Source organism: Bos taurus, chromosome 8 (assembly GCF_002263795.3).
Source record: "Bos taurus isolate L1 Dominette 01449 registration number 42190680 breed Hereford chromosome 8, ARS-UCD2.0, whole genome shotgun sequence".
In the NCBI taxonomy this organism is placed as follows: Eukaryota; Metazoa; Chordata; class Mammalia; order Artiodactyla; family Bovidae; genus Bos; species Bos taurus.
Window position 1 is genome coordinate 17,035,566 of NC_037335.1, and position 17,540 is coordinate 17,053,105.

The following is a 17,540-nucleotide window of genomic DNA, read 5'->3' on the forward strand; positions in this document are numbered from 1 at the left end:
TTGTTGTTGATCAGTCGCTAAGTCATGTCCGAATCTTGTGACCCCATGGACAGCTGCACACCAGGCTTTCCTGTCCTTTACTATCTCCTGGAGCTTGTTAACACTCATGTCCAGTGAGTCGGTGATGCCCTCCAACCATCTCATCCTCTGTTGCCCCTTCTCCTCCTGCCCTCAGTCTTTCCCAGCATCAGTTTTGTTTTGTTTTTTCCCAGTGGGTCAGCTCTTTGCATCAGGTGGCCAAAATATTGGAGCTTCAGCTTCAGCACCAGACCTTCCAATGAATATTCAGGGTTGACTTCCTTTAGGATTGACTGGTTTGATCTCCTTGCTGTCCAAGGGACTCTCAAAAATCTTCTCCAGCACCACAAATCTCATTCCTTAGGTCTCTGCTTAAATATGATCTCCTCAAGGTTCTTTCCCAACCCCATGATCTAAAATAGTTCCTCCTTCCTAAATGGGAAGGAAATCTAAAAAGAGGGAATATATGCATACATATAACTGATTCAGTTTGCTGTACAGCAGATGTGCTAGCCCAACACTGTAAAGCAACTGTAATAAAAGTTAAATAGGTTGTCCCTCTTCTATCACAACATGCTGTCAGTGGCTTTGGTAGCACATGACTGCATTTTGTAATGATTTAGTAATTTATCTGCTGTGCCTGAAAGACTGCAAGGTTTTGGAGGGTCCATCCCTCTTTTTTTCTCCCCATCATCAGGCTGTCACTTAGCTTGGTACCTAATACAGGCTGTAGGTGTATATAGATGGTGAACAGATGAATCATTTATGTAGATATAGACACGAGTAGAAATGCTATTATCATAATAAGTGGTATGAATAAAAGTAGGGCAGAGGAAGTAGAGAGGAACAGTGGATATGATTGTATTACAGAAGAAATATAAGAACAAATAATGTAGTGAAGATTCCCAGCTGGCTTAGTGGTAAAGAATCCACCTGCCAATGTAGGAGACGAGGGTTTGATCCCTGGGTTGGGCAGATCCCCTGGAGAAAGAAATGGCAACCCATTCTAGTATTCTTGTCTGCGAAATCCCATGGACAGAGGAGCCTGGCAGGCTACAGTGGGTTTGCAAGAGTCGGACATGACTTAGCAACTGACCAACAACAAAATAAAGATTAAATACCAAAGTAAAGATTAAGTAAACTTAAATTTGACCTGAGTGTTTGGGATTAGCTTTAGAGGGTAGGGGGGACTGTAGATTCCAAAAGGGAGGAAAAAGAGGAAGACACTGCAGAGAATAAGAGTAGCAGACTGCGACTGGGTGGGATCCCTAGAGCACACGACGTCATGAACAGGATGGGATCACTAGAGCACACGACGTCATGAACAGGATGGGATCGCTAGAGCATACGACGTCATGAACAGGATGGGATCACTAGAGCACACGACGTCATGAACAGGAGGGGATCCCTAGAGAACACGACGTCATGAACAGGATGGGATCACTAGGGCAACGACGTCATGAACAGGATGGGATCACTAGGGCAACGACGTCATGAACAGGATGGGATCACTAGAGCACACGACGTCATGAACAGGATGGGATCACTAGAGCACACGACGTCATGAACAGGAGGGGATCACTAGAGCACACGACGTCATGAACAGGAGGGGATCACTAGAGCACACGACGTCATGAACAGGAGGGGCCTTCGGAGCTGGTGGACCTGAGATTTGGGTCTGTTTTATCACTTACTTTCTCTGAGACCTTGGGCAGGCTTCTGAAGCTCTCTGAGCTTTTGTTTCCACATTCATAGAAAGAGCTTTGCGTGGCAGTTTAGTGAGCTGATGTGCCCACGTCCTGGCTTACAAGCTGTGCTCTGTTAACACTGGTTCTTGGCTCTCTTTCTCATCTCGGGAGAAGATAAGATAAAGCTGTAAGATATCAAAATTGGATAAGTAAGCCAGAAGTGCCAGCATGAGAAATTTGCATTTGATTTGTAATGTACAAATGAAGCATTTGAGGAAAGTAATGTAATGAGAATGTGCTTGAAGAAGCACATTTAAACTAACCGCATTTTATAGAAAAACTGGTACAGAAATCACTGTAGGCAGAGGGGGTTATAGGGAACAGTTGGGGGAACATTTCCTTGGGCCAGAGGGAAGAAGGGCTTGGGTGGATAAGGGTACAGGTGATATGGAAGATTGGAGAGAGAGAAAAAGGAGAGAGATGAAGGCTTGGCATTGTTGCTGTGAGAATGTGCCAAGTGTCTGGCCAAAGGAGTGGAAGAAGAGAATGTTGGGATTTTGGAGGTCCTGCCAGGGTTGGGGACAGCATCTGTGTTATGGTCTCAGGCCGTGTAACTGGGTGATGTTTCTTGGGTCAGATCAACAACTCAGATACAGAAAGGGAGAGGCTGGTGGTTGGAGCCACCACAGGGTTCCAGCAAAGAGAGAAAGAGAGTAGAATTTAGAGAGGATGGCTGAGGTAGAGTTAAGCAGGGTAAAGAAGGGACACTAGGCAAGGAGCTGAAGATCAGGACAAATGATAGGGGAGCGAAGGGAAGAAGGGGAGGAAGGCATTCAGGACATGCGCAGTTATAACTCACCTTCAGAATCCAACCCCTGGCAACTTCCCTGTTGGCCCAGTGGTAAAGAATCTGCCTTACAATGCAGCGGACTGGGGTTTGATCCTGCTCAGAGACCTAAGCCCAGGCACCACAACTACTGAGCCCGTGGGTCACAACTAGATATCCATGCGCCCTGTGGAAAAGATCCCACGTGATGCATTGAAGATCCCACGTGCCACACCTAAGACCCAGTGCAGCCAAAAAAAACAACAAAAAAATGCAACCCCCGAGAATTCTGCTTCCTGGAGTCAGTTTTTCCTGTTTGTTACATAAAAGCTAGAAAAGTAACTATACAAAATAACTATACAGAGTTTTAGACCTTAGATCACTTGCATGGTAAAGTCTTAATGCTCTTTGAGGGTAAGATGCTCTGGGAGTTAGCCACTCTGCCTTGTCAAGCTTGCTCATTTGATCTTTCTTTTTTGTGTGGTTTGCAGTCCTTGGTGGCTTAGGAAGGCAGTACAGCTGTTGCAAAGGTGTTCTTGGATCCCCCGGGTGTCAGGTCGCCAAGGTAGGGCTTGCTGCCCAGAATTCTATTTGTGTCAGAACCAGAGTCGCTGTCTGCTGCACAGACCTAGAGGATCGATGAACATTTGGTCTATTATTAATTCACTGATTTTCAGGTGGTGAAATTTTTATGAGCTTAATTCCTCTTGCCAAAATACACGGTAACTTACTTGGCAATGTTTGTTTCAGCATCATGTTCATAACCAAAAAGAAAACCTAGGGGGCTTTGTGAAGACATTGGTCAAGTTCCCAGCCCTCGACAGGAATCCCTGTGTGTTTGCCATGAGCTGTGAGGCGGTACGTTGGTTGTACGTTTTACCTCATGTATATGTGTGTAAGGAACTTTCCCAGGCTTTCTCTCTCAGTCCCACATAGCTCTGCAATGCTGTTCACATGTTTTGGGTGAAGCAACTGTAGCTGAAAAAGAATTAAGTGACTTGGCTGGGTCCCAGCACTTAGGGCTAGGCACTAGGGCTTCCCCGGTGGCTCAGATGGGAAAGCATCTGCTGGTTGTACGGGAGACCCGGGTTTGATCCCTGGGTCTTAAAGATCCCCTGGAGAAGGCAGTGGCAACCCACGCTGGTACCCTTGCCTGGAAAATCCTGTGGACGGAGGACCCTGGCAGGCTACAGTCCATGGGGTCGCAAAGAGTCCGACTCGGCTGAGCGACTTCACTTTCTGCACTTAGCGATGGAGCCAGGAGTTGGCCTATGATCCTTTTTCTATTACCTATTGATTCTTTTTATACATAATCACTGCTTGTTCTACTCATTACATTGCTGAAATTACATGGGTGGAAAGTGTTATTAACACTGCTGTTATCCCCCAAACCATTGCTGCTGCTAAGTCGCTTCAGTTGTGTCCGATTCTGTGCAACCCCATAGACGGCAGCCCACCAGGCTCCCCCGTCCCTGGGATTCTCCAGGCAAGAACACTGGAGTGGGTTGCCATTTCCTTCTCCGGTGCAGGAAAGTGAAAAGTGAAAGTGAAGTCACTCAGTTGTGTCTGACTCTTTGCGACCCCATGGACTGCAGCCCACCGGGCTCCTCCATCCATGGGATTTTCCAGGCAAGAGTACTGGAGTGGGGTGCCATCGCCTTCCCCGCCCCAAACCATTATAAAAGCTTTAATTTTTAACAAACTGTTGTTTATAGAGACAGTAAAATATTTATAGGGATTTATCTTCTTTTATATGAGAATCAGTACTAAATAGTAGGGGGAAAGCAGAACTTGGAATCTGAGAGCTGGGAAGCTCCACGGCTTATCAGGCAAGTCCTGGATGATCTGATCTGTCAATTATGAGGTTAATGATAATCCCCCAGTGATGGTGAGAATCCGATACACTGATATATGACAGAGTGCTTTGTATGTGTCAGACATCATGTGGACAGTCATCTTTAACAAAACATACAATTTTTATTCCTTGTGGCATATTTGGGGAGCAGATTTGTGGACTATAATTATAGAAGAGCAACATACAGTTTCAAACTTAGGTTTTTAATCGGAGACAGTTAAAGCTGCTTCTGGCTTAGAAATCAGATTTCATTACCATGTTGTCCTCTATGGTGCCAGGTTTATGTAACCATAGTTTGGATTTTTTTTCCCCACTCAACGAGGTTTATAACTGTGTTGTCCAGTATGACATCCACTAGCAAACAAACACGTAGCTGTAGTGAAAAGAGTAGCCGCTACCAGAGGGAAAGCAGGGCAGGGTAAGATGGGTAAGGGGCTCAACTGTCTGGTGAAGGTGAAAACCACATTTCAGTGCTGAAGTGCACTGTAGTGTATACAGAAGTCAACGTACAATGCTGTATACGTGAAGTTTACATAATGTTATACAACAATGTTAACTTCAGTAAAAATGTAATTAAGTTGAAAATTCAGTTCTTCAGTCATTCTAGCCATATTTCAAATACTCAGTAGCCCCTTGTGGCCGGTGGCTACCCTATTGGGCAGGACAGAAATAGAACATTTCATCTTCACAGAGGTTTCTATTGGATAGCATTGATCTCTAATGAAAATACTGCTAAAGCCTAAGCCAAGAAAATGAAATTATTTTATTAGCAGAAATATTACTAACATTGAGGGGAAAAAATTAAAGCTTGGAACATCTTTGATAGGACTGTCAGATCCACTCACTGGCTTTTGTTGGCAAAACTGAACGACAGGATTAAATTGTATATTCTAGTTAGAAATATTCCTTTATTATATCTAAGATGTTAAAGTGGGTTTACTCAGTGTGGTGTATAAATTTAATATCTCTGCCTTTATAGTGCTATACAGCCAAAGGCTTGGAACCTACTCGAGTAACAGTGGTGGATCCCAGCCTCCAGGTGGTCTATGACACATTTGTGAAACCAGATGAAGAGGTCATTGACTATAACACTAGGTATGCATTATACAAGGGGTTTATTTTTCAAATTATAGAACATTCAACATGTAGTTTAAATTTTAGCCTAGGTACCTTTACTGGAGTCAACTTTAGAGCATGAGCTACACTATTTTATTTATTCAAAGTTATTCATGTTCTGTTGAATTCCTTGCTAAAATTATGCAGGCACTGTATTAAGCCCTGGGTAACTCTTTAAATAAGAGATATGGGCTTATACCCTCATGGTGTTTACATGTTGGAGCGGTAGGTAGAAGGCTAGAGAGAGAGGCAAAAATATTGAATAAACCATTCATTCATTTATTCTTTCAACCATTAATAGGTTTCTTCTGAAAATATCATGCTATGCTCTTCCCATTAGGTGAAAATTTCTGTAATCCTGTAGACATGTCGCTGAGTATACACAGCTTTTATACAGCATGCAGAACACTGGTTCAGTGCAAATTCTATTTTATTATTACTAAAGTATGGCATGTTTCTGATCCAAACTCAAGGGTAACTTGAGATAGTATAAGATATGCCTTTAATTTTTAAAAACCTCATATAAAACACCCAATAATATCATTGATTAACTGAACTGAATTTTCTAAAGGCATACAAGCCATATGACATAACACATATATGTATTTAAATATAAAATAGAAGACACTGATTCTAGAATGAAAATTTAGAAGTGTTAATTACTGATATGATTGTATTTATTCAGTTTTCTTTAAATAACGAATTTTCCAATGGTACTTAAGTATGTCTTGTATGTGTGTGTGTACCCACTCCAGTATTCTTGGGCTTTCCTGGTGGCTCAGATGGTAAAGAATCCACCTGCAATGCGGGAAACCTGGGTCGATCTCTGGGTTGGGAAGATCCCCTGCAGGAGGGCATGGCAACCCACTCCAGTATTCCTTACTGGACAATCCCACGGACAGAGGAGCCTGGTGGGCTACACTCATGGGGTCACAAAGAGTCGGACACAACCGAGCAACTAAGCACAGCACAACACAGCGTTTGTGTGTACACATTTGTATATGTATATGTAAATAAATGCACACATGTATACATGTATGTGAACAAATATGACTTCATACACATACACATAGATTCTTTACCGCTGAGCCTGGGGAAGCCCATATATATATTATACACACTATATAGTATATAGTACATATATTACACAATTTGTGTGTGTATGTCCATAATTTTGGAGCACAACAAGGCAAAATGGGAGTGAATTAAAAGTTGTGATAAGCTTTGAGAATAATTACAGAGAATTCTGCTAACAAGCACTCTAGCAAATTCCCTCACATTCATAAAAATGTTTGTATACATAAAAACTCAATAAAAGTTCCTGTTACCAGAAAATGCATTTTGTTACTAATCTTTCTCCTTACCTCATTTGCTGTTTTTTTCCTACTCATTTTGGCCATATCCTAATAGCCCCATCTATTTTACTTTTTTAAAACTTTATTGAGTTATAATTGGCAAAAAAAATCATACTATATTTATTGTACTCTTATTGGTTCTTGTTCTTTCGTGGATTTAATGTAATCTTTTCTAGCTCCTTTTTGGAACAAGTCAGGAAATGTTTTGGTAATTACTGATAGTCACAGCAGCAAAATGAGAATTGAAGGGCTTGCATTAAAAACAAAAGAACTTTCAAATCTTAAAAGGTCAAAAGGATTCAATGGATGACATTTTTTAATAACTGCTTTAAAACAAATCCAAGTACTCTATCCATGATCATTTCCTCTTAATCCAAATATTTGACTATGAATCACATTCCTTAATTAAGCCAGATGATGGAGCCAGCTGTCTTTTTTTCCTTATAGGAGACAATAATATTAACATATAGCTTAAGCTGAAAATACCTTTGCAGTATTTTTCTTTTCTCCTAATCTGCACTAAGGCACAGCAATAGCCATGTTTCAGAATACTTATTTAGTATGTGCTTCATGAAAACCATGAGGATAGTCAGGTTTATGCATGTAGTTTTCACTGTATGCATACATTTTCACTAGATTCTCCTAAGCCATTGAAAAGTGAAAGTGAAGTCACTCAGTTGTGTCCGACTCTTTGTGACCCCATGGACTGTAGCCTACCAGGCTCCTCAGTCCATGGGATTTTCCAGGCAAGAGTACTGGAGTGGGGTGCCATTTCCTTCTCCAGGGGATCTTCCCAACCCAGGGATTGAACCTGGGTCTCCCACATTGCAGGCAGACGCTTTACCGTCTGTGCCACCAGGGAAGCAATACACATAGTAGTAGTGTATATATGGCAATGCCAGTCTCTCAATTCATCCTAAGCCATTAAGATTGGTAGTTAATCCTACTTTACAGATGAGAAAACTGAAACCAGAAGGTTAAGTAACTTGTTGAAAGTCAAATATAATAAGTAAATGGCAGAAACATAGCATAGTTCAAACTTAAGTTGTCTAGACTCTGCTTAGGGCTCCATTTGCTTTTCCATGTTCCCCATGTTTCATCTTTAGCTTTGTCTTAACGTAGATAGGCTAACTTTACTAAATTGTAATTGACAAGACTCAGATTATACAAAGATGAGAGTTCACAAAGGAGCTTTATCAGCTTGTAATAATGTCTCCTCCAGCCTTACATGATTGATCCAAAGTATAAATTTTGCCAAGTTACACCAATATAACCTAATAAAGGGGTAGTTGACAGTCATACAATAAGATCTTTGTTCTGATCATCAAATGTTTGTCTTATTGAGTCAGTAATGTAGTCTAACTGTAACTGATGAAATCTACTGAGCTGCATTCTTTACTTACATGCATTGTGCATCTTATTGGGGCAGGTTTTCTGGTGTAGCTGAAGATGACTTGAAGAACATGAAGACCTCAGTCCGTGATGTGCAAGCCATCTTACTGAACCTCTTCAGTGCTGACACTATACTAATTGGACATAGCTTTGAACACAGTCTCTATGCACTTAAGGTAAGGAGTTACAGGCTCATCTTCTTACAAAACTCGTGTTAGCCTGGTAGTCATTATCGGTGTGTCATCACTCATGCTCGATTTCCCCTTTTTTGACAAGGAAGACAAGAATCACTGTCTGTGCTAATGACACTGTCCAACTATGGTAAACCAAAAGCAGTGTAAGAGAGCCCAAGTCATGTGGCTAATCAAGATCAGAAAGTCCATCAACTGTGATAAAGCCAAAATCATTGTTTGTTTTGACATGATCTTTGATTAATATCCAAATAGATAAGACTGAGTTGATCTAACAAGTTGTTATAGTCACATCCTGGAAAATGCTTTTTCATGTTAAGTCAGGTAGGCCTTATAGGTAGGCTTAACATCAAAGATAAGCTCATTTTACTTGGCATGATAGAGCTGAAGATCTCCCCTTTAATATACCTCTGGATTAAAATGGTCTGTTTTTTGCTCCATGTTCTAGGAGTTCGCACTCTATGGCTCATGCCAGCCACCTGTTTTTGCAAACATTTTTATTGGAACAGAACCATCACACCCATTCACTGATACATTTTCTGTTGTGCTTTCACACTACAAGGGCATTGTTGAGTAGTTGCTGTTGAGTAACAGAGGTGGTGAGGGCTGCACGCCTAAGCTATCTATAATTTGGGACTTGAAGAAAGGGTTGGTGGCTTTCCCTGGCCTAGAACAGTGCCCTGCGATACAACGTTCCATTATTTTAACTATCCAAGATGGGGGATATCAGTTGTGTCCGATTCTTTGCAACCTATGGACTGTAGCCCGCCAGGCTCCTCTGTCCATGGGGTTCTCCAGGCTAGAATACTGGAGTGGGTTGCCATGTCCTCCTTCAGGGGATATTGGACATCAGAGATATCAAATGTCTGATTGAGAAAATGATTTTTTCAGTTTCTTAACTGCAATAGTTGCACGCGGCTCGTGGCCACCACATTGCACAATGAAGCTCTGCAACGCTGGGGACCGTGACTGTTTCAGCCACCCCAGGACCTAACCTTCACGCAGAGAAGGGTTAGTTCTTCTTTAGTGCCAGAACACAAGCAGGCTTCTTTAATTCTCCTGAGTGAATGCCCCCTCTTTCTCTGCAAAGCTGGCACCATAGTATAGTCGCTTCCCACAGCACCGTTGTGTGCACGTGATGGAGGAGACGGAATGTCCTCCCACCACACCTCACCCAAGTGTGGGCAGAGACGTGGGATATAAGCTTTCTGTTGGAAAGGTCTTCACAGACATGTCCCTCTGTCACCTCAGAGACAGCACCTCTCAAACAGTTTCTCACTGTGACTTTCCTGCTTCTCATTTTCTAGGAACTGTTATTTCATCTGCCTCCAAGACTAGAAGATTTCAGTGTTTCTTTATTCCTTGTAATCAGTCTGTTTTTTCCTTCCAGATTACTCATAGATGTCTCTTTTTTTGTTTCCACAACTACCTTATATTTTTGCTCCATCCTTTGCAGCCAGGTACAGTGTCTAAGAGGTGACCGATACATTAAGTGAGAATCTATAGTGTTTCTGGACAGGGTATCATAGGTGTTAAACATTAAATTTCCAGCCTTTTTCTTCTTGATCAGTCTTTAAATGACTTGTCCTGAGGCTAACCTTCTTTTACGCCTCTTTAAATTACAGCTCTTCGAATGAGGAATGCAAATGGTACCTGACTGTCTGGACTCTGTGGTCTGTTCCCCCTCCCCCATATCCATCCTATTGTAAACTTGACTCCCTTCTTCCATGTGAAAGCACAGGGAATTTGAACCTTGATGGGACTAGTCCTTTTCCATGCTCCCTCCCCAGAGAGAGACAAGATAAACCACTGAAATGGGACTTGCACTGGAGTGAGGTGTGCCCCCCTCCGTTGAGTCCCAAGGTGAGAGGAGCCTGACTCACCCCTGGCTGCCGCCTCCCAGCCAGTAATTATCGGAATCCCTCTGAGCTCATGCTGACTCCTAGTGGGATCTCTTGGGAGGAAAGTAGACTCAGCAGTCAGGCTCTGAGATTGGATTTCTTTCTAATGTACTAACTTGGCTGAGGCAACTTTAACCTCTCCAAGCCTCAGTTTCTCTGGCTGTAAAAAGGGGACAGTGAAATATCGACCGTGCTGGGTTAGTCTGCAATTTGTAGTGAGATAAGCCAGGTAGTGCTTAGTGACTGAGCTGGTATCACTGCTCATGTTCCTTGGTTTTGCAGTGTTGTTTCTGCTGCTTCAGTTCCTGTTGCTGCATCAGTTTTCTTATTCTTTGGGAAGAATTTCTAAAGAGGTTTTCTCTTTCATTTGACAGTTAATTCATACTTCAATTGTGGACACGACAGTTCTGTTCCCTCATCCGCTAGGCTTGCCTCACAGAAGATCCCTGAAGGGTTTAGTGGCTGACTACCTGCAGAGAGTCATTCAGGATGAAGGTAAGAGCCTGCTTGGTCATGATAAATATCAAGCTCCTGAGTCTGACGGGAGTGAATATATCATGAGGGTCATGGTAAAGGTCCCCTGTTTGAAATACTTCCCTGTGGGTGTTCTCCTAGGGTAGAGAATCCCGAAGTATCTGTTTAAGAAAAATGTGTTCCATGCCCACTGCCTGGCATAGTCCTAGATATTCCACAGGCCTCAAAACAGCAGTTGGGGCAGACTGGTGACCTTGGAATTCATACATAAAACTTTTGTTGGTGCAGAGATCTAATTCCATCCTAAATGCTGCTCTGTACCTCTTTTCATATGTGATTTTCATTACACCTAATGAGAATCTAAAATTGATTGGGTCCAAGGTATCTCAGTGGCGCTAGTGGTAAAGAACCCACCTGCCAAATGCAGGAGACGTAAAGAGTCATGAGTTCCATCTCTGGGTTGGGAAGATCCCCTGGAGGAGGGGAAATGGCAACCCACTCCAGTATTCTTGCCTGGAGAATCCCATGGACAGCGGAGCCTGGCAGGCTACAGTCCACAGGGTTGCAAAGAGTCAGACGAGACTGAAGTGACTGAGCACTCACGCAGATTATCTCACCCAAGGTAAATAGTGAGCTTTTTGTAAAAGGAAGTATAACTTAAATGCAACAGATTCATCATGCGTGCACCTGCTTTGTAATGGATTGGTAGATCTTGCTCTCAGAACTTTTTTTACATTTGGTATTTTTGATGTAAAGGCCCAACATTAAACAGGCTCACCAAATGCAACAAGTACAGCCACCAGCTATCCTGCTAGTCGCATTGCCATAAGCACGTGGTATGTGTCTGACTTGGAATGGAGGTTAGTTACTCTGTACATTTCGTGCAGACCCATATAGGCCCCTCTGTTGCACAAGATAGAAAAGGAAGTTAATTTCTGAATGTTAAAATGTTATAATGCTATTGTTTCTACAGATGCTCCTCTGATCATGTCATTTATTGTACAAGAATCCAGATTTTATCTTGTGGTATTTATTCTTTCATTCTATGTCTATTAGACACTCACCAATACCATCTTACACAGGATCTTTATATTATCTGCTTTAAAATATTCATATCTCAAATGCCCCAAAAATGCTATTCTGAAATTCATAATGTGTTCTGCTTAAAACAACCTGGGAGCATGGACACAAAAATATTTCATCTTACAACAAAAAATGCCCTATATAAAGCAAAGTTAAAGACCACCACAGTCCTCTCAGAGTAATGCAAGGAAACCAAAAATAATACACCATTTTACAAGTGTAGCCCATATGATTTTTCTCAATCTCAGACCTCATTTATTATTTTGTAGGCTTGGTATTTTGGGCAGATTTCATCTGCTTTTTAAACCCATGTCATCTCATATCTAAGGTCACTCTCTGTCTAGGAGGTATATTTTTTCTAGAATCTCTCTTTCTGGCTTCTTGTCAGATCTGTCATCCACCGGTGTCCGTCACTTTCCTGTTGCATATCCCTGGAAAAGAGGTTCATGGAGAAGGTACTGATGTGCTATGCCATCATAGGAACACAGTGACCATGTGACTGAGGGCAGGGTATTCAGAAAAAGGGAGATGTTTGTTCATCTGCTGCTGCTAAGTCGCTTCAGTCATGTCTGACTCTGTGTGACCCCATAGACGGCAGCCCACCAGGCTCCGCCGTCCCTGGGATTCTCCAGGCAAGAACACTGGAGTGGGTTGCCATTAGATCTATGTAAAACATTTCTAAAGCAACCAGTGGTGGTTCTAGGTGTGAAATAGTGATATATTGATAAGTGGCCAGCGTTGATTCTGTTATAAACTCAAGACCGTTTTGAGACCATCCGTGGGCAACTTCACAGGGAGTTGTCTATGTCTAACATTTTATTTTTTGTCCTATTCTATTTGGAGGTCACAGTTCCAGTGAAAATGCAACTGCCTGCATGGAACTGGTCCTCTGGAAGGTAAACGACGACCTGAAAGGAAAGAAGTAACCACCTGGCCCAAGAATATCTTAAACCTCTGCACTGCTTCCCTGACTCCTTGGCCTCCACTGCTGGCAGTAGAGTTCGATCTATAATAACATGAGGTTCCCCCACACTTTCAGAGAAGAGGAGAAAGAAACACACTGCCAAGGTTTATGTATTACATTTTAAAGGTTGGATTTCCACAGCAGTTTCTAAAGTTGTGTCTGGGGAGGGGTGGGGAAGGAATTAGGTTGTTTGGATTTTGACTAATCTTCATAGGCCGTGTGCAAATGACCATGGAAGATGCTTTAAAGTTGAAGTAATGAGTCCAGGACTTTCACAAAGTTCATTTTTCAGATTACTCAAAATTTCTTTTCCTCTTTAAATACCTGGAACCATTATACTGCTAGGAGTCAGAAACATCTTTTCCTAACAAAATCATAACAGTTTTCTTTAGATCGCCTATATATAAATAGATGTAGAGATTTTCTTCACAAAATACATGGATGTGAATGTAAAATTTTCAGTGTGCTGTTAACATAATACAGTTTGGTCACTGTGCTATCATGTAAGGTGTTTTCATTCTAACTGGTGTACTCTTGCTTGATTTTGGTTCCTGTCAACCACTCACTGATCTTTTTTTTAAGGCAGTATCCTGTGGATCTTCTGGTACACTGAAATCTAATCTATATTCCCAATTCTGGAATTATCTAGTTCCTTAAAGGAGTTGGTTCTTCCCTTCTTAATTGCTTTTTGATGATATGCAAACTGGCCTGTGGAAACAACCCAAGTTCATTCAGTTTGCTGACCTTTGAGTAAGTATGAATCTTTAGTATTAATTCGGTTAACATGCTACAGAGCTACAAAGGTTTCTTTGTCAACAGCATGGATGAGTCACAGAGATGTCAGTCGGATGGCCGCTGTGCCAGTAGTGAATCCGTGGCCTTCTGACAGTTGATTGTGCTGTGTCAATCCGTAACACACCTTAGGCCGACTGCTTCAGTATTTTGAATTTACAAGTAAATCTTAGTATCACTGAATTCCTTTTTCTTGATGCCGCCCTTTCGTAGTCATCTCTTGTACTTGACGTGAAGTAAATTCGTAATGATGTAAATTTATTTTAAATATATATAATCAAGAAGGTCAAGCTGTTAGAGAAGGTAGCTGTTATTGTGTATTCCAAAGCCACATGCAAAATTTGAAGACATTATCTACATTTTTCAGAGATACATTCATCCCCAATTCTTGTTTCATTCCACGCACATACAAACCGAGAGTTGTCAGGAGCATCTTCACAACATTTGGGTGAAAAGGACTGTGACGTATTTGGACCTACTTTCAGTGGCTCTTTGTTCCAGCCCCTGCTCTGCTGAAGAATAAATGGCACGGCAGCAGAGTTACTTTGCCTATCCTGCTGTGGGTGAAGAGCTTCTGGACAAATGCAGTTTCCTGGTCACTGTTTCTGATGCGTGAAGTTGAGCAGACGGCAGGAATATGGAACATTACACAGTACATAGGACACTGCAACACAGTTAAGAGATTCCAGGTTTAAGCCCTCAGTTCCTACTGGAACCAGAGGTACAGGAAAACAGTAGAATATTTCTGGGAGATGTTTCTAATCTTGTGAGCTTCTGATACATCTGGTTGAATATACTCACCAACTGCTGTCTGCGTATTGCCAACACATTAGAGGATGATAAAGTGTTTTCTTGAAAGTATAATAGAGACGGTTGGTAATACTTATGAGACACATTCCTAGACAAAAAGTGGGTAGGCAAGACATTTATTCACTTACTATATGATCTCAGTATAGCATGTGCCTACAATATAAATTGTAAACTCACACCTGATCAAAACTAGAACTTTTTACAATGTGCAAGACAGGTAGGGATGTTAATCTGCTATGATACATGTCACATGTCTCCCAAATACAACTACAAGCTTCCTGTTTTAATTTCTTAACAAACACATCGATGTTATCTGAGAAACTAAAACCTATTAGCTTATCAAACTAACACTTCTTAATGTTCTTAGGCATCTAAGGAATGAGATTTAAGTTGGCTTTTTAGTGTCTACGTTTAGGACTGATTTGTTGGCTCTGGAAACACATGAAAAAGTTGTCAAATTAACAAAGGAATCAGGATGGCTTCTACAGGTGAGTGGGAATATTTAGAGATAGAAAAAGCTCTTTACATCACTTAGGTTAACATTTAAGAGACCTAAATCCATGTCCGGTTAGAACTCATACCTTTCCCCTCCTTTTTCTCACCTGTGCCGACAGGTTTACTAATAGTATTTTCTTCTACACAGTGAAACATCTTAGAGCATCCAATATATAGGTAAATATAAAAAAAATATCTAGGACAATGAGTTATGCATTACAGTAATTGTACTCTCACACCTTCCCATAAAGTCCATGTTTTTAGAAAAATATATTATTGTATATGAAACCACAGGCATTCTGATTCCAGCACATTCTTACTCAAAATAGTATATACAGTCCTAGTCAGAAGGTGCTACAGATTCACACAGGGGTCTTACAGTCAAAGTCCCAGGCAAGCGACAATCTATATACATGTCCATTTTCTGTCACCTCTCTTGGCAGAGGCTTGCTCGCTGAGCATCAAGGTATGAAGGGTCTCTCACGCCGGTGAAGGGGAAACAGAATATACAGATGAAAGTGGTCGGTCCTAGGCTGCTTCTTCTGCAGAACAGTCAATCCCCGCGTAGGTGAACTTCTCGTAAAGTGTGGTGTTCACATAGGTCTAGGAGAACAAGAGTAGTTCAGAGACACGAGCCGGCTCAGTCCTGCCTCCGCTGGGAGCAGTTACGGTCATACCCCAGCTTCCTTAGCTTGTCTCAGCTCAAATACAGATGCTGTGCACTCAGTCATGTCTGACTCTTTGTGACTCCGTGGACTGTAGCCCACCAGGCTCCTCTGACCATGGGATTTTCCAGGCAAGAATACTGGAGTGGGTTGCCAGTTCCTACTTGAGGGGAGTTTTCCTCACCCAGGGATGGAATCCCCACCCAGGGACTGAACCCGCCTCTCCTGCAGCTCCTATGTTATAGGCAGGTGGATTCTTTGGCACCACCTACTGCTGCTGCTACGTCACTTCAGTTGTGTCCAACTTTGTGCGACCCTATGGACTGCTGCCCATCTGGCTCCTCTGTCCAGGGGATGGTCCAGGCAAGAGTACTGGAGTGGGTTGCCATGCCCTCCTCCAAAAGCCCCAAAATACCAATACTGGGGGATGGAGGATATTTCTCTATCCTCATTCCCTCTGTTGTATTTAACCACTTTCTTCCTGAAAAGCATCCCTTGACTTCTGCAAGTAAGATTTCTTCCTCTCACTTTTTTCAGCCTCCTGGCTTCTCTATCCCATGGCCTCTCACTGGTCCTTGCTGACATGCACCACATCCTCCCAGACCCCTCCTCTGCTGCTCATCTTCACATCTCCAGCTGTGTGATCTCACCCACATCTCTGCTTTCATTGCCAACTGGGTTTTGATGACTTTGAGCATCTTCCATGACTTCCAAATTCCCTAACCTAGATTTACCTTTTGAACCTCAGATCTGTGTAGCCAATTAACTATCCACTACAAGTTTTTACAGAATTCCTGACCCTCCCCGTGGTAACCTGAAGCCCGCATTCTTGTCGCTCTCCCGTTTGTCCTTGGGCAAGTCACTTTCTCCTTTCTAAGTATGCTCCTTCATCTATAGAATGAAAGGATCAGGCTGTATGACAGATTTAAGATTCCGTCTAGCTCAGACAAGCCAGTTCTGTATGTTGTTCTACAGTGTCTGACTATATCTTATATAGGAATCTGGTTTCCTCCAAAATTGTAACTTTCTCAAAGTTGAGTCTGCATCTTTTACGGCCCTGTAGCACGTCAGGTTGGTTCAAAAGAACCTGCTGACCTGTATCCACTATTAACCACAATGGACACATGAGGAATTCCAATGAAAGAACCCACGCCTTGAGTTCCATACTCACCTTTCGTTCTTCTAACATCCTGTTTAAGGACACCAGGATCTGGGCAAATGAGGGCCTTTCATAAGGCTTCTCCCGCCAGCACTGTCTCATGAGATCATACCTTTGAAAACAGAGTGTTTAGTGTCCAACTGTGCTTTAGTCCTGGGCACAGCCAGGTGCAGGGTTTGGAATAAAAGAGAATGTAGCCACACAATGCATGGTCATCTCGCTTAGCCAGCAGAAGACAGAAGTACTACAGCTAGGAAGGTTCTAGGAGGCCTCCCGCCTCCCCAGCCACGTCTCCTTTCTTCTCCCAGTGGATCTAGTGCCTACTTTGGGTACCATTCCCAAGAGATCTTGGTCTCAGCTATCCTGATCATCTGGGAAGAACTGAGTTGTGTGTCTAGGGTAGGCTTTCCCTCAGAGTATTACATCTCTCAAAGTGTCAGTGTTTCATTTCTAAAAGCTGGCTCTGTGCGCAAATAAATTTGCAAAATGGTACCTATCACACCTCCCTCTTAGTGACTTTGTGAAATCGTGAAGTCATTCTAGTAAAAACCAACAACCTTTTAAACCAGGTTTAACATAGAAGCTTCCCAAACACAACTGATCACAGAACTCTTTCCCCTTGTGTTATTTATTTATGTCTCACACATTCCACAAACACAGTTTACGAAGTGCTAGTCTAAGGTCTTTCTCCAGTGTGGCCAGAACTACCTGTATTGTTAAAACGTGGATTCCTGGGACCCACTCCTGGGACCCACT

General features: G+C 42.3%; 2 protein-coding genes across 4 annotated transcripts in view; one reads left to right on the forward strand and one right to left on the reverse strand.

Moving 5' to 3' along the window:
* The window catches only part of LOC100335177 (RNA exonuclease 1 homolog), a 44,523-nt gene extending 31,158 nt beyond the window's left edge, over positions 1-13,365 (forward strand). For 2 of the 3 annotated variants that reach the window (XM_002707832.7, XM_059889355.1), the window contains 6 exons: positions 3,024-3,097; positions 3,283-3,390; positions 5,367-5,482; positions 8,288-8,426; positions 10,717-10,837; positions 12,743-13,365. In XM_002707832.7, coding sequence (XP_002707878.4) covers positions 3,024-3,097; positions 3,283-3,390; positions 5,367-5,482; positions 8,288-8,426; positions 10,717-10,837; positions 12,743-12,825 — 641 coding nt within the window. In that variant the 3' untranslated portion in view covers positions 12,826-13,365. Of the gene's footprint in view, positions 1-3,023; positions 3,098-3,282; positions 3,391-5,366; positions 5,483-8,287; positions 8,427-10,716; positions 10,838-12,742 lie in introns of those variants that run through there. The other variant, XM_059889356.1, reaches the window with a different exon arrangement.
* Positions 13,366-14,565: 1,200 nt separating this feature from the next.
* TEK (TEK receptor tyrosine kinase) overlaps positions 14,566-17,540 on the reverse strand; it is a gene marked incomplete at its 5' end in the record, with an annotated part of 103,049 nt that continues 100,074 nt past the window's right edge. The window contains 2 exon segments of the mRNA NM_173964.2: positions 14,566-15,563; positions 16,797-16,896. Of these exon segments, the coding sequence (NP_776389.1) occupies positions 15,489-15,563; positions 16,797-16,896 (175 nt within the window). The 3' untranslated portion in view covers positions 14,566-15,488.